The 14,914-nt window shown below is 47.3% G+C and overlaps 1 protein-coding gene across 1 annotated transcript in view; it reads right to left on the bottom strand.

The window, feature by feature from the left end:
- UNC13C (unc-13 homolog C) overlaps nucleotides 1-14,914 on the bottom strand; it is a 58,427-nt gene that overhangs the window by 26,074 nt on the left and 17,439 nt on the right. Inside the window, exons 8-11 of the mRNA XM_063314469.1 lie at nucleotides 12,103-12,244; nucleotides 2,458-2,627; nucleotides 1,872-1,987; nucleotides 1,003-1,166 (exon numbers count right to left, since the gene is read on the bottom strand). Coding sequence (XP_063170539.1) covers nucleotides 1,003-1,166; nucleotides 1,872-1,987; nucleotides 2,458-2,627; nucleotides 12,103-12,244 — 592 coding nt within the window. The remainder of the gene's footprint in view (nucleotides 1-1,002; nucleotides 1,167-1,871; nucleotides 1,988-2,457; nucleotides 2,628-12,102; nucleotides 12,245-14,914) is intronic.

Genomic DNA, 14,914 nt, shown 5'->3' with positions numbered 1-14,914 from the left:
AGAGCTTTACCTTTTCCCTGGGCACAGCTAAAAGGGCATCGTTCGCAACCTGGGCTTCAACACTGAAATAAAATTAATTTGGTGTGTCAAAACCAATTTCACAAAAGGGAGGCACACCTTTTGCCTTGCAGGTCTCCCTGAAATGCCAATGATGAGGGCTGTTCGTTGGCATCATTAATGCCTACATATTCAGAACCACCAAGCCTTGACCATTTCCATTTCATCTTCATGGAGAAGATGACGACGATAATGATCTGGAATTTCAATGCTACCTGCTTGTCTACTTTTGAATTTGAACAGCCATGTTAACTACAGAAAAGTACAGAGAGCTTCTGTAAATGAGCCTGGGTAGAGTGTTCTTACTCAGTCTTAGTAAATTGGACAGTGTATGTGAAGGGGGAGCAGGATGTTCCCCCTGAACTATACTATAGGGTTCTTCGGGCTTGGAAGGGTTAGTAGACACCTGCCTCCTTCTCTGGACATCTCCCTGCCAGGTGGATGTTCTCAGCACAACTTTCTCCTGATTCCTCTGGCTGACAACACTATGACCTTGCCACAGTAAGCAGCTGGCAAGGCTAGCTATTCCTAAAGACTTGATCAGCAAGACCCAATCGGCTCAGGCACGTTCACACTCTGAATGCTGCCTGGTGCCCTGGCTTTGATAGAATTGTCCTCAGCACTGGGGATCTCGGATCCTGAAGAGAGGATATTGAACAGTTTGACCTAAAGGAATCAAAGGGTGCATATAGCTGGGGGAGAGAGAATATTATAGGAGAGACAGAAATCTACACCTTGTTCCACTGTGATTGGGCAGTCAATGCACTCTTCTGCCGGGGGTTTCCAAACCAAGATCTGCTCAGCCACTGGCAGGAACATAAGGCAGACTGAAATAGTCAGCTGCTCTCTCTAAAGAGAAGCCTTTGAAGAAACCTGGGGACAAACTGTCCTGCCAGCCTCTGCCCAATCCACTAGCCCACCAGCTGAAGATGAGATGCTACTTGCGTCATCGCTTGGTAGATGTTTTCGATTCCATAGCGCATTGCAAATTCATCCACAATCTCTTGTGCAGCGTCATCAAAGTAGACCTTCCAGGCTTCATCTCCTTTGACTGCCGGGATCTGTACAGCTCCACCTGCTTTCACCTCAGTCAAGTAGTGGAAGAGGTTCTGAAAGAAACACATTTTTCATTTCAACTGGAAGTCTCAACCTTTGGCTACTGTCAGAGAAGATGGAATTACAACGTGCTTCAGTTTTCATTAATTCCTTCTTTGGTTTGTTTGGTTACAAGTGTGACAGGCACCCTCAATCCCCATCCTTGGCATGAGGCACTCAGGGGAAAAGCATCACTGGCTTCCAGCCATCCTTGAGGCACCCACCCCATGGTGGGGAGAGCAGGGCAACCACAGGACAAGTGGGCAGCCAGGAAGGTATTGACAATGTGCTGCTCTAGTGCATTCTTCACAGGGCCCTCCTTTAACAAAAGCAGGCTTCCTCTCTTCACGCTTAGCACTTCTGCTCACCTTGGGCTTTGCTGGGGTGCTGCAGAGGAGACACTGAGCCAGTTCCCTAAGTGGGGAAGGGGCAGCTTTGACCCCTTGGCCTTGTAGGGAGAGGCTCAGCCTCAGGAGTGGCTGTGCCGCCTTCAGCCATTCTCTACCCCGGCAGCTCCCTGCACTTCACTGGGATGCTTTCTCCTGAACCCGCTCCCCGCCACCTACACAGCAGCGTCTACATCCACAGAAGGGCAGCCCTGTCTTTCTTCCGCCAGCTGCCTCTTCTAGACTCAGGGAAAGTGCCATCAAGCTTGGAGCATTACTGTGAGTATCTCTCGGTGGCAATGCGCTGAGGGGGAAGCCATTTCCACCACATACCTCATGTAGACAGGTGTACTGCACATGATATGGTGCAACCTTCTCCTCCCCTTTTATTTCAACACTGAGTTTCAACCGAATTGCCCCAGAAACGGCAGATTTATCAGTGCGCTTATCTAGTAAACAAGAGGAAAAGGAATATGTTGGCTGTCGCAAAGAGCGCTTGCTACCGCGGAGAGGGGCACCGCTGCTGTTCATTTCTCTGAAGGAATACCCTTGCCGTGTGTAGGGAGAACCACAGATTCTGCTCATCCTCAAATCAGGCTTGGGGGTTGACTTGCGGGACACCTACAGCAGGCCCACAGAAGCACCGGCGCGCCTGCTTTGTTTGGGACGTAAGAAGAGGCACTGCTTGACTCAAGAAGGTGCAAGCTGTATTCTGCAGCAAGAGACGGAGCACCTGCTTCTTGAGAAGATCCCTGGCCACAGGAAGGGAAGACACAGAGACGGTGCCCTGAGGCAACCTCCGGGGTCTGGGTCAGGGGAAAGCAAGGCTTTCTGGGGTTCCAGGAGAAGGGTCTGCTCAGGTGCTGTGGGAAAAGGGCTGGACTCCCTCCTGCTCCTTTCAGAGACAGGAGTCACCTACCCAGGTTATACCAGACATCCATTTCCCCACTCAGAGTTCTCACATCGATGATTGTTTGTCCCAAAAAGTCATCTGATTCTTTTTTGAAATGCTGCTTCACTCGTGACTTGATATCGTCATCTTCATCCCAAACTCTGACCTTTATTCTGTCGGTGGAATTGTGACATTCACTGCAAAGGAAAGGCAGGGAAGAGCTCAGGGGCTTGCAAAGATGCAGCTTCCGCTGCTCTACCGGAGCCTGGATCCCGTTTCTTTGTGTTTGTTAAGCAGTCCCCACAAACAGCTAGCACAACGGCAAACCCAGGCTAAGGAAACATCAACAATGGCCAGGACAGGAGCTAGCCGGGTTTCCACAATACACTGGACCACCAGTGCCCCAGCTCCGTTTCATTTGGGGCCAGGCCCGTGCGAGCCCAGCCAGAAAGTCGCACCTCCCCAGGAAGAGGCCTGGCAAGGTAACACTTCGAGTCTGAGCTTTCCGGATACTGGGCCACCTTACAACGCAAGGGGTCAAAGGCCCACCCTGCTCAGGGTGTGACAGGCAACTACTGAGTTTGGAGGCTTCCCGGACACAGGAAGACTTGGGGACATGTGGCTGGAGAAAACCAGATACAGCCAATCAGGTTTGGGAAGGGCATGGCTGGAAGCCCAAAGAGAGGGTGTGGGCTGGGCTGGGGCTAGGCTGACAGGAAGCAGCTGCCTCTGCAGTCAAGCCCCCCAGCCCCCCCCCCCAGTTGGAAAGTTTCCTTGTACTTTCTGACTCGGCATCTGGATAGCTGCAGCAATGAGTCCAAAGGAGCTAATTGGAGCAAATGCAAACACGTTTGGGTTTAGCTTTTGATCCATTACGGGGAAGAATTTGCTTGTGCTTATCTGTGGAAACTAATACATGTCCTGTCTCACTGAAAGCATACAGAGCACCAATCTAGGTCACTGCATAAATGGCCCCGTTACTGTGGCTCTTTCCAGCCAGCTCTCCTTAATTAGACCCCTGGTCTCCCAACGACCACATGTCTTCTTTAGCCCCAGGCACGGCTCTCCAGATGACAAATTTTCAAGGCCTAGGCCTGAAAAGGAGAAATGCAAGCAGCTGATTACCACCACCCCACATCCTGGGGACGCTCTGCTGCCTTGGACTCTGGAGAGGCAAAGGCTTCTGGGCTCAGATGCTGGCCTGGATGTCAGCCCTGCTGAGGTCCGTCCTGGGAGAACAGAGCCTCAACACAGACCCGACCGGCCAGACCCGGATCTTCTCGCACGGGGGGCTCTCTGTGTTGTGCCTGCCTCAGGATGCTGCTGGAGGGCCAAACTCCTAAACGGAAGTATCCCTCGGAGCACCGGGCTGTTTCTTTCTCTCCAGGATCAGCAGCATTTTTGCACAAGCAATCATTCCTCACAATGAATAATTGAATGCATTTCTGCGGTGACTGGCTGAGTCCTGTGATGGGAAGTACAGCCAAACTTCTTTGCTGGGGAGGGGACTCTCTCTGGGTTCAGCACACCAGACGGCATCCCTATTGCGGGGCTTCATCGTCTTAATTCAAGGCCTGAACAGCAGCAGAATTCATTTACCAATTTTTAGAAGACAAGGGGAGGGAGGCTCAGCTCTCATTCTGAAAGAAGCACCCTGCTCATTTGAGAGCCCCCCCTCCCCGTTCCAGTCTCGTTGGTTAGAATCGCGGCCTGAGGGACCAAGATGCTGCCCCTATGTGGCTCAAGACTCCAAAGAAACTGCCACTAAAATGACCCACCAAAATCTTCTGGGATACCCAATTTGCCGCAAGTCTGGTGAGGGTCCCACCATCCCAAGATAAACTTCCATCTCTCTGGCTTGCTGACAAGAACTATTAGAGATTTCTGCTCCTTTTTTGTTTTGACTAGAGGGTGCCTCTCCTGGCTGCCAAATGCAGGGCATGCCCACTGCCTCAGATGGGCTGCAAGACTTGGGCTTTGTTTGGAGACTGCACCGGAAGTCGGAGTGATCCTGGGTCTTTTTTGAAAAGAAGCGTTTCCTTCCATGCCCCAGTGTGTGATCAGCACTAGATCCCTCCAGTCTTGAGGACCTCCGCTTTTGAACCCTTCCACTTGCCTGCATGTATTTCAGCTCTACCTGAGCAACCCATTCACACAAGCTAGTCTGCTTTTTATTCCTGGCATTACATTCCAATGTCCCATACAACCCTAACCCATACAATGTCCCATACAACTCTGAGATGTGGACAACTCAGATTCCCTTCCAAAAGATGCCTCCATTTCTAAATGCCACCTCCTTTAAGATGTCAGGGTCTCCAGTGCATCAACATCTACTTATGTTGACAGCTGGAAGAGATCTGAAATAGCAGCTCCCAGGGTTTAAAAATAGGTCTGTCCCCATCATGAATGAAGAGGAGACCAATCAATAAACAGAGCACACCAAGGAGGGTTCTGAACCCATTCTCTCTAACTTTCATCCTTAGCTGTGCTTGGAACAGGACGGAATCAGCATCTTTACCCAGACGTTTCTCTTGCTGATAACATTTGCCTTTTCTACCAAACCAGAACCCTCTGACTGTATGAGCTGTCAGCCAGTAGAACAGACTGCCATGTGAAGTGATGACTTCTCTCTTGAGGTCTTCAAACATAGGGCAGATGGTCATCTGTTACAGATGTTCTTGCAGTTCCTGCGCTGAGCAGGGGCTTAGCTGGATTACCTCTAAGATCCTTTCTAACTTCATGATTCTAAGCATTGCATATTCAGACATAGATGCTATTAGATTATAAAAAAAGAGGATGAAATGGGGGTGGAGGGAATGATCAAATATGTAAAAAGCTAGATTGACAGAATATTTTCCCCAATACAATAGCCACTTTTCTCTTTCAAAGCAAACATGGGATTATTTGAAGACCAAGCAGGATCAAAGAAACAATTTGCATAATGTAAAATAAATCCATACTTGTAATCAGAAAGCTGTACACTCTAAATCCTTGGCCATTTATCTTAATCTCATAGGCCACAGATAGATTGAGAGATGCTACAGCTGAATGACATCACTCTTCCACTTTTGAAGCCTACAATGGTAGTGGAAATTATTGTTTTCAAGCCAGCATCTTTTCTCCCACAACAGTCAGAACTGGTAGAAGGTTCCCTTTCTTGTTCCACCAAATCACAAAAAGAGTTCTTGCTGGCTTACTGAGAGTCTGGCTTTAAACTTTGCATGTTCAAGCTGCAGCAGCCAAACCACTCACTCCCCTGCAGTCAACAGGCTGCCCCAAGGAACACAAATGTCTGCAGATGATCCGTTTCTTCCTTTCTGCGCTCCTCCCCAGGAAACTGCTGGACTGGCAAGAATCTCAGCCCAGAAGGGGAAGGAACCCCTGCCCCACCATGCTGTGGTGACAAAGCACAGTCTAAGCAATGGGTGGCACAAATCATCTGTCACAATTGCCAGGGCTCTGGCAGAGATAACAAAGGGCAGAGGGCTCAACAGCACTGTCCAGCAGATTTGGAAGGGAGGAAACAGTTCTCACCCTCTCTATAACTGCATTCTGAAGAGAGAAGTTGGCTGGAAGTTACCACCTTTGGTTGATTTTCATGATTCCCTTTTGAACCGATTCAGGGAACCCTCATTCAGAATTCTCCAAAAGCCAGTATTAACATCTGCAACCTAGTTCCTTTCAATAGTGGACAACCTTTGAGGGGATTCTCATGTGAGGCTGCATACAAAGCCACCAGTAAGCCCTACTGCCTCCTCCTTCCTTGGCTTCAGGGACATTTCAGGAGAAAAACTATCCTGTCACCACCTCTCTGACTTCACAGTGAATTGGCCCAAGATCTTCTGTATTTCCTGATGGATCACAATGAGGTTTCAAATTCCTTCTGCAGAGACCATCACTTGGATATTTTAAAATTAAAGAGCAACAATCTGGTCAGGGAGCTCTCACCATCTTCCACTAATTTCAGCATGATCTGATGGATGTTTATACAGAACAAGCAGAGTTCCCCACATTCACTGGAGCTTATTCTCAATTAAGTTGTCAAGGATGATAACATCTCACTCTTCTTTTATTCAACAGCATATCTGCAGGGTGAATACTGGGGCTTCTTCACCCATTTTCCTTCCATGGCTGAGTCCAACTGCAACTAGGAGAATTGCATTTTGATACCTTCCCTGGTCCCTTTCCCCATGCTCAATGCTTTAGCTGAATTATCTGGCTGCTTTTAATCTTTGTTTATGATGGGGAGCATGTATGTTAATTAATTCAACCAAATGCTGTCACTTTAGTTTTAAAGGCTGAAAACATGCTGTTATAAGGCTGGCATGATGCACTGCCAATTTCTGCTGTACACACACAGAAAGGGTTTTTTCCAAGCTTCTTTCAAGAAAGGAAGCTGTTCACATGAACTGAAGATGAGCATATGCTCCTACAAAGCTTGATTTCCGAACACTCATGCTTTCCCCAATTTCCTGACGAGGAGGAGCCAAGCAAACACAATTAGCTCAGAATGAATGTGCTGGTGGAAACAGCAATTCACGTACTTCAAAACCGCCACTGTTTTGAGTTGAGATAATTAACATTTATTTGCTTATTTTGGAGTGAGCAGCCAGCAGGGGTGGAAACTGTTACTGGTGCCAGATGGGAACCTGACGACAGCAAGCCAGCCAGCTAAAGGAGCCATCCGGAGTCAATAAAACACAACCACCAGCTAAGAAGGGCAACATTTCAGGGGACCCAACGGTTGCTTGGAAGCACCTGCAACGGGGATAGTACTGGGTTGCCTGGAGCTTGGACCTGGAAGCATAGTCCTGCCCAGGCTGATCTTGGGGCCACGCAGAATGGCTGCAGGATAAAAAGCCAAATGTGTTTCCCAAGGCTTGTCAGAGCATGGAGGAGAAAGTAAGCCAGCAAAGGATCTCCTCCAGGATTCAGTTGGTGCCCAGCAGCAAGGAGACTCCCCATTCCTGCATGTCCTCTCTTGAACTGAAACCAAGATGGCAATGGGTTTCAGGAACCCTTGCTCATTTCCAGAGGCAGCAAGGGCTGAGACCTGCAGGCAAGCCAGTCAATCATGAGAAAACAGGAAGACTGAGGATGGGAATCACACAGTGGGGAGACACCAGGTTGCCAAATCGAGATCCAGAGGAGGGCCTTCTTCTTGGCAAGTTTCAGCTTTTGGACTTTGGCCAGAAAACAAATGCATTAGAGTGAAAGCTAGTACATGGAGTAGCTAAGGCAGCTCAGGACAAGAAATAAAAGGAAATGGAACAGAATTTCAGAATTAATTTCACAATCACTAATGTCTTCCTTTCTAAATCCTTGAGAAGCACCAATATCTGGGGAGTGGGGTGGGAAATGGCTGCAATCTTCTCCAAGGCTTGAGAAAGCTGAAGGATTGCCTTCTCTCCCCAGAATGAGAAGTTCAATGGTGGGCAAAGAAGAAAGCCAGGCAATGGGGACAGGAGGCCTGATCAATACCAGAAGGTGCCTTACCTTCCGCACATACACTGAGAAAGACCTCCGGCAAAGCCCTAGCTCTGCAAGGAGGAATCCCAAGTTGAATCCTGGCAACTCTGTCAGGATAGGAAGGGAAAGAGCCCTACTGGGGCCTTAGCTGCTGTTACTGGTTGGCCTCCTCAAGAAAGGGACTGATAGGCAGAAGTCCAGCCCAACCTAAGATGCTTCCTGTCCTCTGAGTCCTGTGGCCCCCATCAGGACTGAGGGTGTGTGTACCCAGGGCTCACCTGCTCAGACTGGCTTCCCCCATGCTGATGGAGGAGCAGTGCAGCAGAAGATGGATACAAGCCTGCAGTGAGGATGAACCTGGCTTGGAAACCCTGATCTGAATCATGTATGCCTTAGAAAACATGGCCAGATGAGGAACAATGAGAAAGGCTGGGGAAAGAAGGCAGAACAGCTGACCACAACTGGATGTCCTCTTAAAGTTGTCCAGGGATTGTCCTTGCAAGCAAACAATGATAAAATTCTTACCGGCCTATCAGACTCCTGGCCAATATGCAGAGTACATCATGAGAAATGCCGGGCTGGATGAATCACAAGCCGGAATTAAGGTTGCCGGGAGAAATATCAACAACCTCAGTTATGCAGACGATACCACCCTAATGGCAGAAAGTGAAGAGGAACTAAAGAGCCTGTTGATGAGGGTGAAAGAGGAGAGTGCAAAAGCTGGCTTGAAACTCAACATTAAAAAAACTAAGATCATGGTATCTGGTCCCATCACTTCCTGGCAAATACAAGGGGAAGAAATAGAAGCAGTGACAGATTTTATTTTCTTGGGCTCCAAGATCACCGCAGATGGTGACTGCAACCATGAAATTAAAAGGTGCCTGCTCCTTGGGAGGAAAGCTATGGCAAACCCAGACAGCATATTAAAAAGCAGAGACATCACCTTGCTGACAAAGGTCCGTATAATCAAAGTTATGGTTTTCCCAGTAGTGATGTATGACTGTGAGAGTTTGACCATAAGGAAGGCTGAGCGCCGAAGAAGTGATGCTTTCGAACTGTGGTGCTGGAGAAGACTCTTGAGAGTCCCTTGGACTGCAAGGAGGTCAAATCAGTCATTCCCAAGGGAAATCAACTCTGACTGTTCATTGCAAAGACAGATACTGAAGCTGAAGCTCAAATACTTTGGCCACCTAATGTGAAGAGAGGACTCACTGGAAAAGACCCCGATGCTGGGAAAGACTGAAGGCAAAAGAAGGGGGCGGCAGAGGTTGAAATCATTAGATAGCATCACCCGTGCAATGGACATGAATTTGAGTAAACTCCGGGAGACAGTGGAGGACAGGAAGGCCTAGTGTGGGGTCACGAAGAGTTGGACACGACGTAACGATTGAACAACAACTGGATACATGCCAACAGAGTCTGAGGCCCTGGCTCCATAGCCCAGAATAAGCCCTTGAAGAACCACCCTAGCACCACCTTCCCCCTGTTTGGGCTTCAAGATACCCATGGAGCAGCAATGGCAATGCAAAGTCCTACTTTGGGCAGGGGGTGGGGGGATTGCATCCACCAAGGCTCTCATGCAAAATCACCCCTGAAATCTGGACCTGGGACAGGGCACTACCCATCAAACAGATGCTGTTATCCAGTTGTAGAGAACCGCACATGGGCTCCAGGCTCTTGAAGGCGATATTCCTAACAGCCAGGCAAGTGCAAAGAACTGGCAACCACAGAATGAATGTAGCTACAAGCAAAGATCTTCCAGGAGCCAAGCCACAGGTGTACTTGGAGAGGGTGATCTCTGAAGGATGCCCAGCTGCTCTACATGTCCACATTCCAGCTCAGGTATTACTAGGCACAACCACCTAGCTCAGAAAAGTGTTTAGATCTGCATCACTCTGTCAATAATAATAATAATAATAATAATTATTATTATTATTATTATTCAACTTATATGCTGCCCAACTCCCAGCAATTCTGGGCAGTTTACAATTGTTAAAACATTTAAAAACAAAGAACAATAAGAAAAAAACACAAAAGCACAAAAATAGCAAAGGCAGAAGAAAACAATGGCAAAGAAAATAATGTTGTGTCCTAATACATTTGGCCAGTAACATATGGCTGCGAGAGCTGGACCATAAGGAAGGCTGAGCGAAGGAAGATAGATGCTTTTGAACTGTGGTGTTGGAGGAAAATTCTGAGAGTGCCTTGGACTGCAAGAAGATCAAATCAGTCCATCCTCCAGGAAATAAAGCCAGACTGCTCACTTGAGGGAATGATATTAAAGGCAAAACTGAAATACTTTGGCCACATAATGAGAAGACAGGACACCCTGGAGAAGATGCTGATGCTAGGGAGAGTGGAGGGCAAAAGGAAGAGGGGCCGACCAAGGGCAAGATGGATGGATGATATTCTAGAGGTGACGGACTCGTCCCTGGGAGAGCTGGGGGTGTTGACGACCGACTGGAGGCTCTGGCGGGGGCTGGTCCATGAAGTCACGAAGAGTTGGAAGCGACTAAACGAATAAACAACAATAAGCTGTAACAGGAGGTTTGCACATATACAAAAAAATCCTGAGATGTGTAGATACATAAAAATATTTCAATGGGCAGCAACACCTAAATATAACACAATGAAAACCAAAAGCATAACCAGTGGCAAAATAAGTGCAATGTTTGTTGGGGAAAAATCAGAAAACTCAAGGGAGGAATGGAATGGAACAGAGAGGACTGTTTGGCTGAAGTGCTGAACAGGGGCACATTTTACTGCAACATTATTGCAAATGTCACTTGTTCCATCTTAATGATTAATAGCAATCTTCTCATCTCCTGCATGTGTTCATTAAATACTATTTTACACCTCCTTTCTGTGCAATGCACTCACCAAGTCCATAAAGCTAAAAGAGGTGATGCAGAGTTTACAGGCTTAGGAAAGATACTGACAGCTCATGTAAAATAGAAGCAGCCAACATCTATTTGCCGCACCAACAGAGAGGAAGGAGCTACAGCTGACTCACAGAGCCATGACACTGGATCTGGCCAAAGTCTACATAGCTGAGCATCTGTAATGGACAAAGCTGGTGAGGCAGGAATCACCAGGTCTTAGGCCAGACCAAACATGGAACAGGTTTTGGCAATTCTCGAGGCTGGGGAACAGCCCACAGTTCATTACTTCAAAAGGGCAGTAGAAAAAGGCCTAGAATTTAAATCCCAAGGATGACACAAGGCTGGGGTTTTGTTTTCTGCAGGAAGCTTCTGCTTTATTAGCAAGAAAACAACGTCAATAGTAGTGCTGAGTCTGTGAAGCTTCTACTGTTAGCTGGTTACTGAATGCAGGACTGAACTTAGAGATTCATTGAGATGCCTGCATCAAGACTAACTGCATCCCACCTGGGGCTTGAATTATGGGACATGCTGAATTGGGGAGGGGTAGAATTTCACCAGCCACACTCTCTAATTCCACTAATTTTAGCAAATTCAGATCCCCACTTTAAAAAAAAATCACCAAAAGGACCAAATAAATGTCCACATACACCAAGTGGGTGATCCTCCTTTTGTAATTTGGGTTCTGAAGCTTACTTTCCAAGCACTGATCAACAGGTACTTCTAGAAAATGCTCAGACTGGGCCTAAAGTCCAGGGCCTGCTGCTGCTCTCCAGAAATATTCTGTGGTTTATTCAGAGAAAAAGAAATCTAGAATACAAACAGTCTACACCCAACCAATCTGGATAACTACCAGACTGTAGTGACACTGTCCCTCCTCCTTAAATTAAGCTAAAATCTGAGAGACAGTTTGTTGCCAGTAGGGTTTTCAACGCTGCAGATAAAACTATGGCTATATGTATCATGATTGCATTTTAAGTCCAATGAAAAAGAAAAAACATCATCATCATCATCATCATGAAATGAACTGTGCCTTCTAGTCTACCAAAAGTTGGCCATTTCCCTGGCCATGAAAAGAAAAGGTGGAAGAGGTGGAAGAATCCAGCTTCCCATCCTCCAATAACAGAACTTGGCACAGTTCCCTGATTATTCCATGCCACAAACATGTGAACTTTGAATAATAAGGATCAATATTTTGACTGTAACTCAGAAGCTGAATGAGAAGGCTCGAAGTTTTTTGTACAGCCCAAAAGATAAACATCCAAATAAACTGAATAATGGAAGCAAAGAAGAATGCACAAAGCCCTTATTTTTCAGTACTCACAAATAAAACTTTTCATCCCACGTTGGATTCAGGTTTCCGAAGATAGTCTTTGTCCTCCTTTTCGTTTTGCCAATTTGCACAGTAACATATGGATCGCTGGAGCCAGTTTTGTCCTTGGCTTGCAAGCCCTGGGCACAAACCACTGTGAGAACATGACAGACAAGAAGCTGAATCTGATTTGCCTATCAGGACTGGCCCAGAACACACCATGCTCCTGCACCTGAGGGTGGCAATGGGGGAGCACAAGCTTTGCATCCCAGAGGCCCCAGAATCTCTGCCTGGCCAGCTTCGCTAGGAAAAGTCAGGCCACAGGGGATGGACGACCTTCTGTGGAGATCCTGGAGCAGCTGCCAGACCAGCCAGGATTCAGTGAGAATGGGAGAGGTCAGAGCCAGAGAAGACGCCTTCTGGACTCTGACCAAGCAAGGCACAAGCACAGACATGGCTTCAGCCCCAGTGCTGCACCTCTGCCTTGACCACTGGATGATCACTACACAGAGGACCAACCCTGCATGGACAGAAAGGTCTGCAGGAAGCAGGGGGAGAAACTCCCCAGCCACTGGTAAGCCAGCTTGGTAAATTGCCTGAAAGCTCTTCCCCTGAGCTGCAGCAGAGGTGGTGCCCTGAGCCTCCTAACACTGAGGGCCACCATGTCCTCGTTCTCCTCTTCCCTCCTCCCTTTTTGTGTCTTTTCAGCCTGAGCCCGAGGAGGGGAGGGGTTGTCTTTTTTTACTGAGAAAAGCAATGACAGAGCCCCAGCTTTGAAGGCAAGGAGATCCACTTCAGATCTGCAAGAAGAGCTGGGGAAGATCCCAAAGGATCCGGAACCCAGGAATGATGAGCCAGCAGAGGAGACAGGCTCGCCTGGAGAGACCAAAGACCTGGTCCCAAAGAAGGGAGCTGCTTCCTATGTTGCTTATCTGGCTTTTTGATGCTCATTTATTGTGGTCACAGATCTGGATCTAGATCAGCTGGATTTCTACAAACATGGACACTTTGCCTTGGTTTTCTTTTTGTCCTAGATGGGGACTACCCATGCAGGAAAAAACACATCATGATATGTGCATCAAGCACATGGTAGAAATAAATATAGCCCTGGCTATAAAAATAAACAGTTTCAATAACACAGAGAAGCAGACAGGTTTTATAACCAAAATGGACAATGTAGTCTAAAACCAGAAAAGCAGATGATGAAACTGGGGAATCTCAGGTGAGGAATACCCCTAAGAGGGATTGCACCTCTCTGACCACATCCCACAAGTCAGCTTCCTCCAGCTGGGGTGGATTATCACCAACAGAAAGTCTTTAGTTTAGCTTGAAAACAATAGGTTGTCCCTCAGAAAGGTGGGATAAGCCAAAGCTGCAGGATGTTTTCTACGAAGTCAACTACCTTTCATATCCCAGTAAATCCTTCAAACATCTCAATCTCAGGAAGAAATGTCATGTTTTATCCTGGAGCAAGGCACACATTCCAGATCCCCCATTTCTCCAATTTGCAAGCCCAACTGAAAACTCTCCCATTGCAGATACCAGAATTTATGCTAGCTAGTGTGTACTTATGCTGCTATAAATACTTGTCAGCTGCTTCTTCCATCACAATTCATAACAAAGCAAATTGCTCAGCCAGAAGCCAGAAGCAGGCTCAGGCCACTAAAAGCAGGAGCTGCATCACAGCCACATGTCCCCCCACCCCCAATTTGTATTATTAATTTTGCCTGTATTATTTACAGCATTTAGGCAGCCACATGGTAGCCACATTTTTGAATGGTCTCTGCTAGGATGGTGAGCCAGTCAGATGCCTGCCCAGAGAAGTGTTGGGGTCAGAATGCCCTGTTCCCTCAGCTCTACTTGGACCTGGGAGACCAGGATTGTGCCCCCGCCCCCGACTCTAAACCGTTCAACTAACGATTGTCCTGGGGTGGGAAGGGAGCACCGTGAACAGCAGCTGGGAGGGACTTCAACCCAAGGAGATGAGGTGGTAGGAAGGAAATAATTAAATAAAATTTGGGGGGGGAGGGAAGTTGATTTAGAGGTTTATATATATATTTTTTTTCCCCCCAAATATAAGGGGAAGGAGCAATTGTATTTAGTGATTTTTACAATGTGCTAATGGTATGATTTATAGAAATAATGTGATCTTGGTTTGATATAGAGTAAGGGATTAATTATGGAAATTGTTGTATATTCTTGTTGCTGAAAGTCGGAAGTCACTTCTTCATGTAATCTCCAAAATTCTTTTTCTTGTGTTTCACACTTTTTTAAAAAAAAAATTTCCTTTTTGTAGTTTTTTGCTTTTTTGTAGTTTTTATCTTTCTTCTAAACTTAATAAAAATCTTATTAAAAAAAACAAACCCAAGGAGATGAGGTGACCCAGGCAGGCTTTTGAATTCTTTCTCCTGGCCCAACAGGTCTGCGCCTCCCTACCATGTCCTGGAGCTTCGTCAGAGAAAGTGCCACTTTGTATCCAGATCGTCATTTCACCCAAGTAGATGAGTCAAGGCCCTGGAGCCTAAACAGCATCTTGCTTTCTCTTCCCAGGGCCTGTTCCTTCCTACCAAGTCCTGGGGCATGGCTGGATACAGGGCCACTCAGCTCCAGAACTCATCCCCTTCCTGGCCTGTGCAGTTCTCGAGCCCAGGCCCCGTCGCAGACGAAGGGCTCCATGGCAACTGGCCCCATGCCCTGGATTGTGCAGAGGACTCCTTCTCTGCTGGAGGCCTCGGTGTTACTAGTGAAAAGTTACCCCTGGTTGGGCAGCCATTGTTTGGGATGGTCTGAGGATTCCTGCCCTGGGCAGGAGGCTGGGCTAGAA

The sequence above is a fragment of the Candoia aspera genome, chromosome 13, assembly GCF_035149785.1.
Source record: "Candoia aspera isolate rCanAsp1 chromosome 13, rCanAsp1.hap2, whole genome shotgun sequence".
Taxonomy (NCBI): domain Eukaryota; kingdom Metazoa; phylum Chordata; class Lepidosauria; order Squamata; family Boidae; genus Candoia; species Candoia aspera.
Note: the sequence above shows the minus strand (reverse complement) of the source record. Positions and strands in the feature narration are given on the sequence as shown.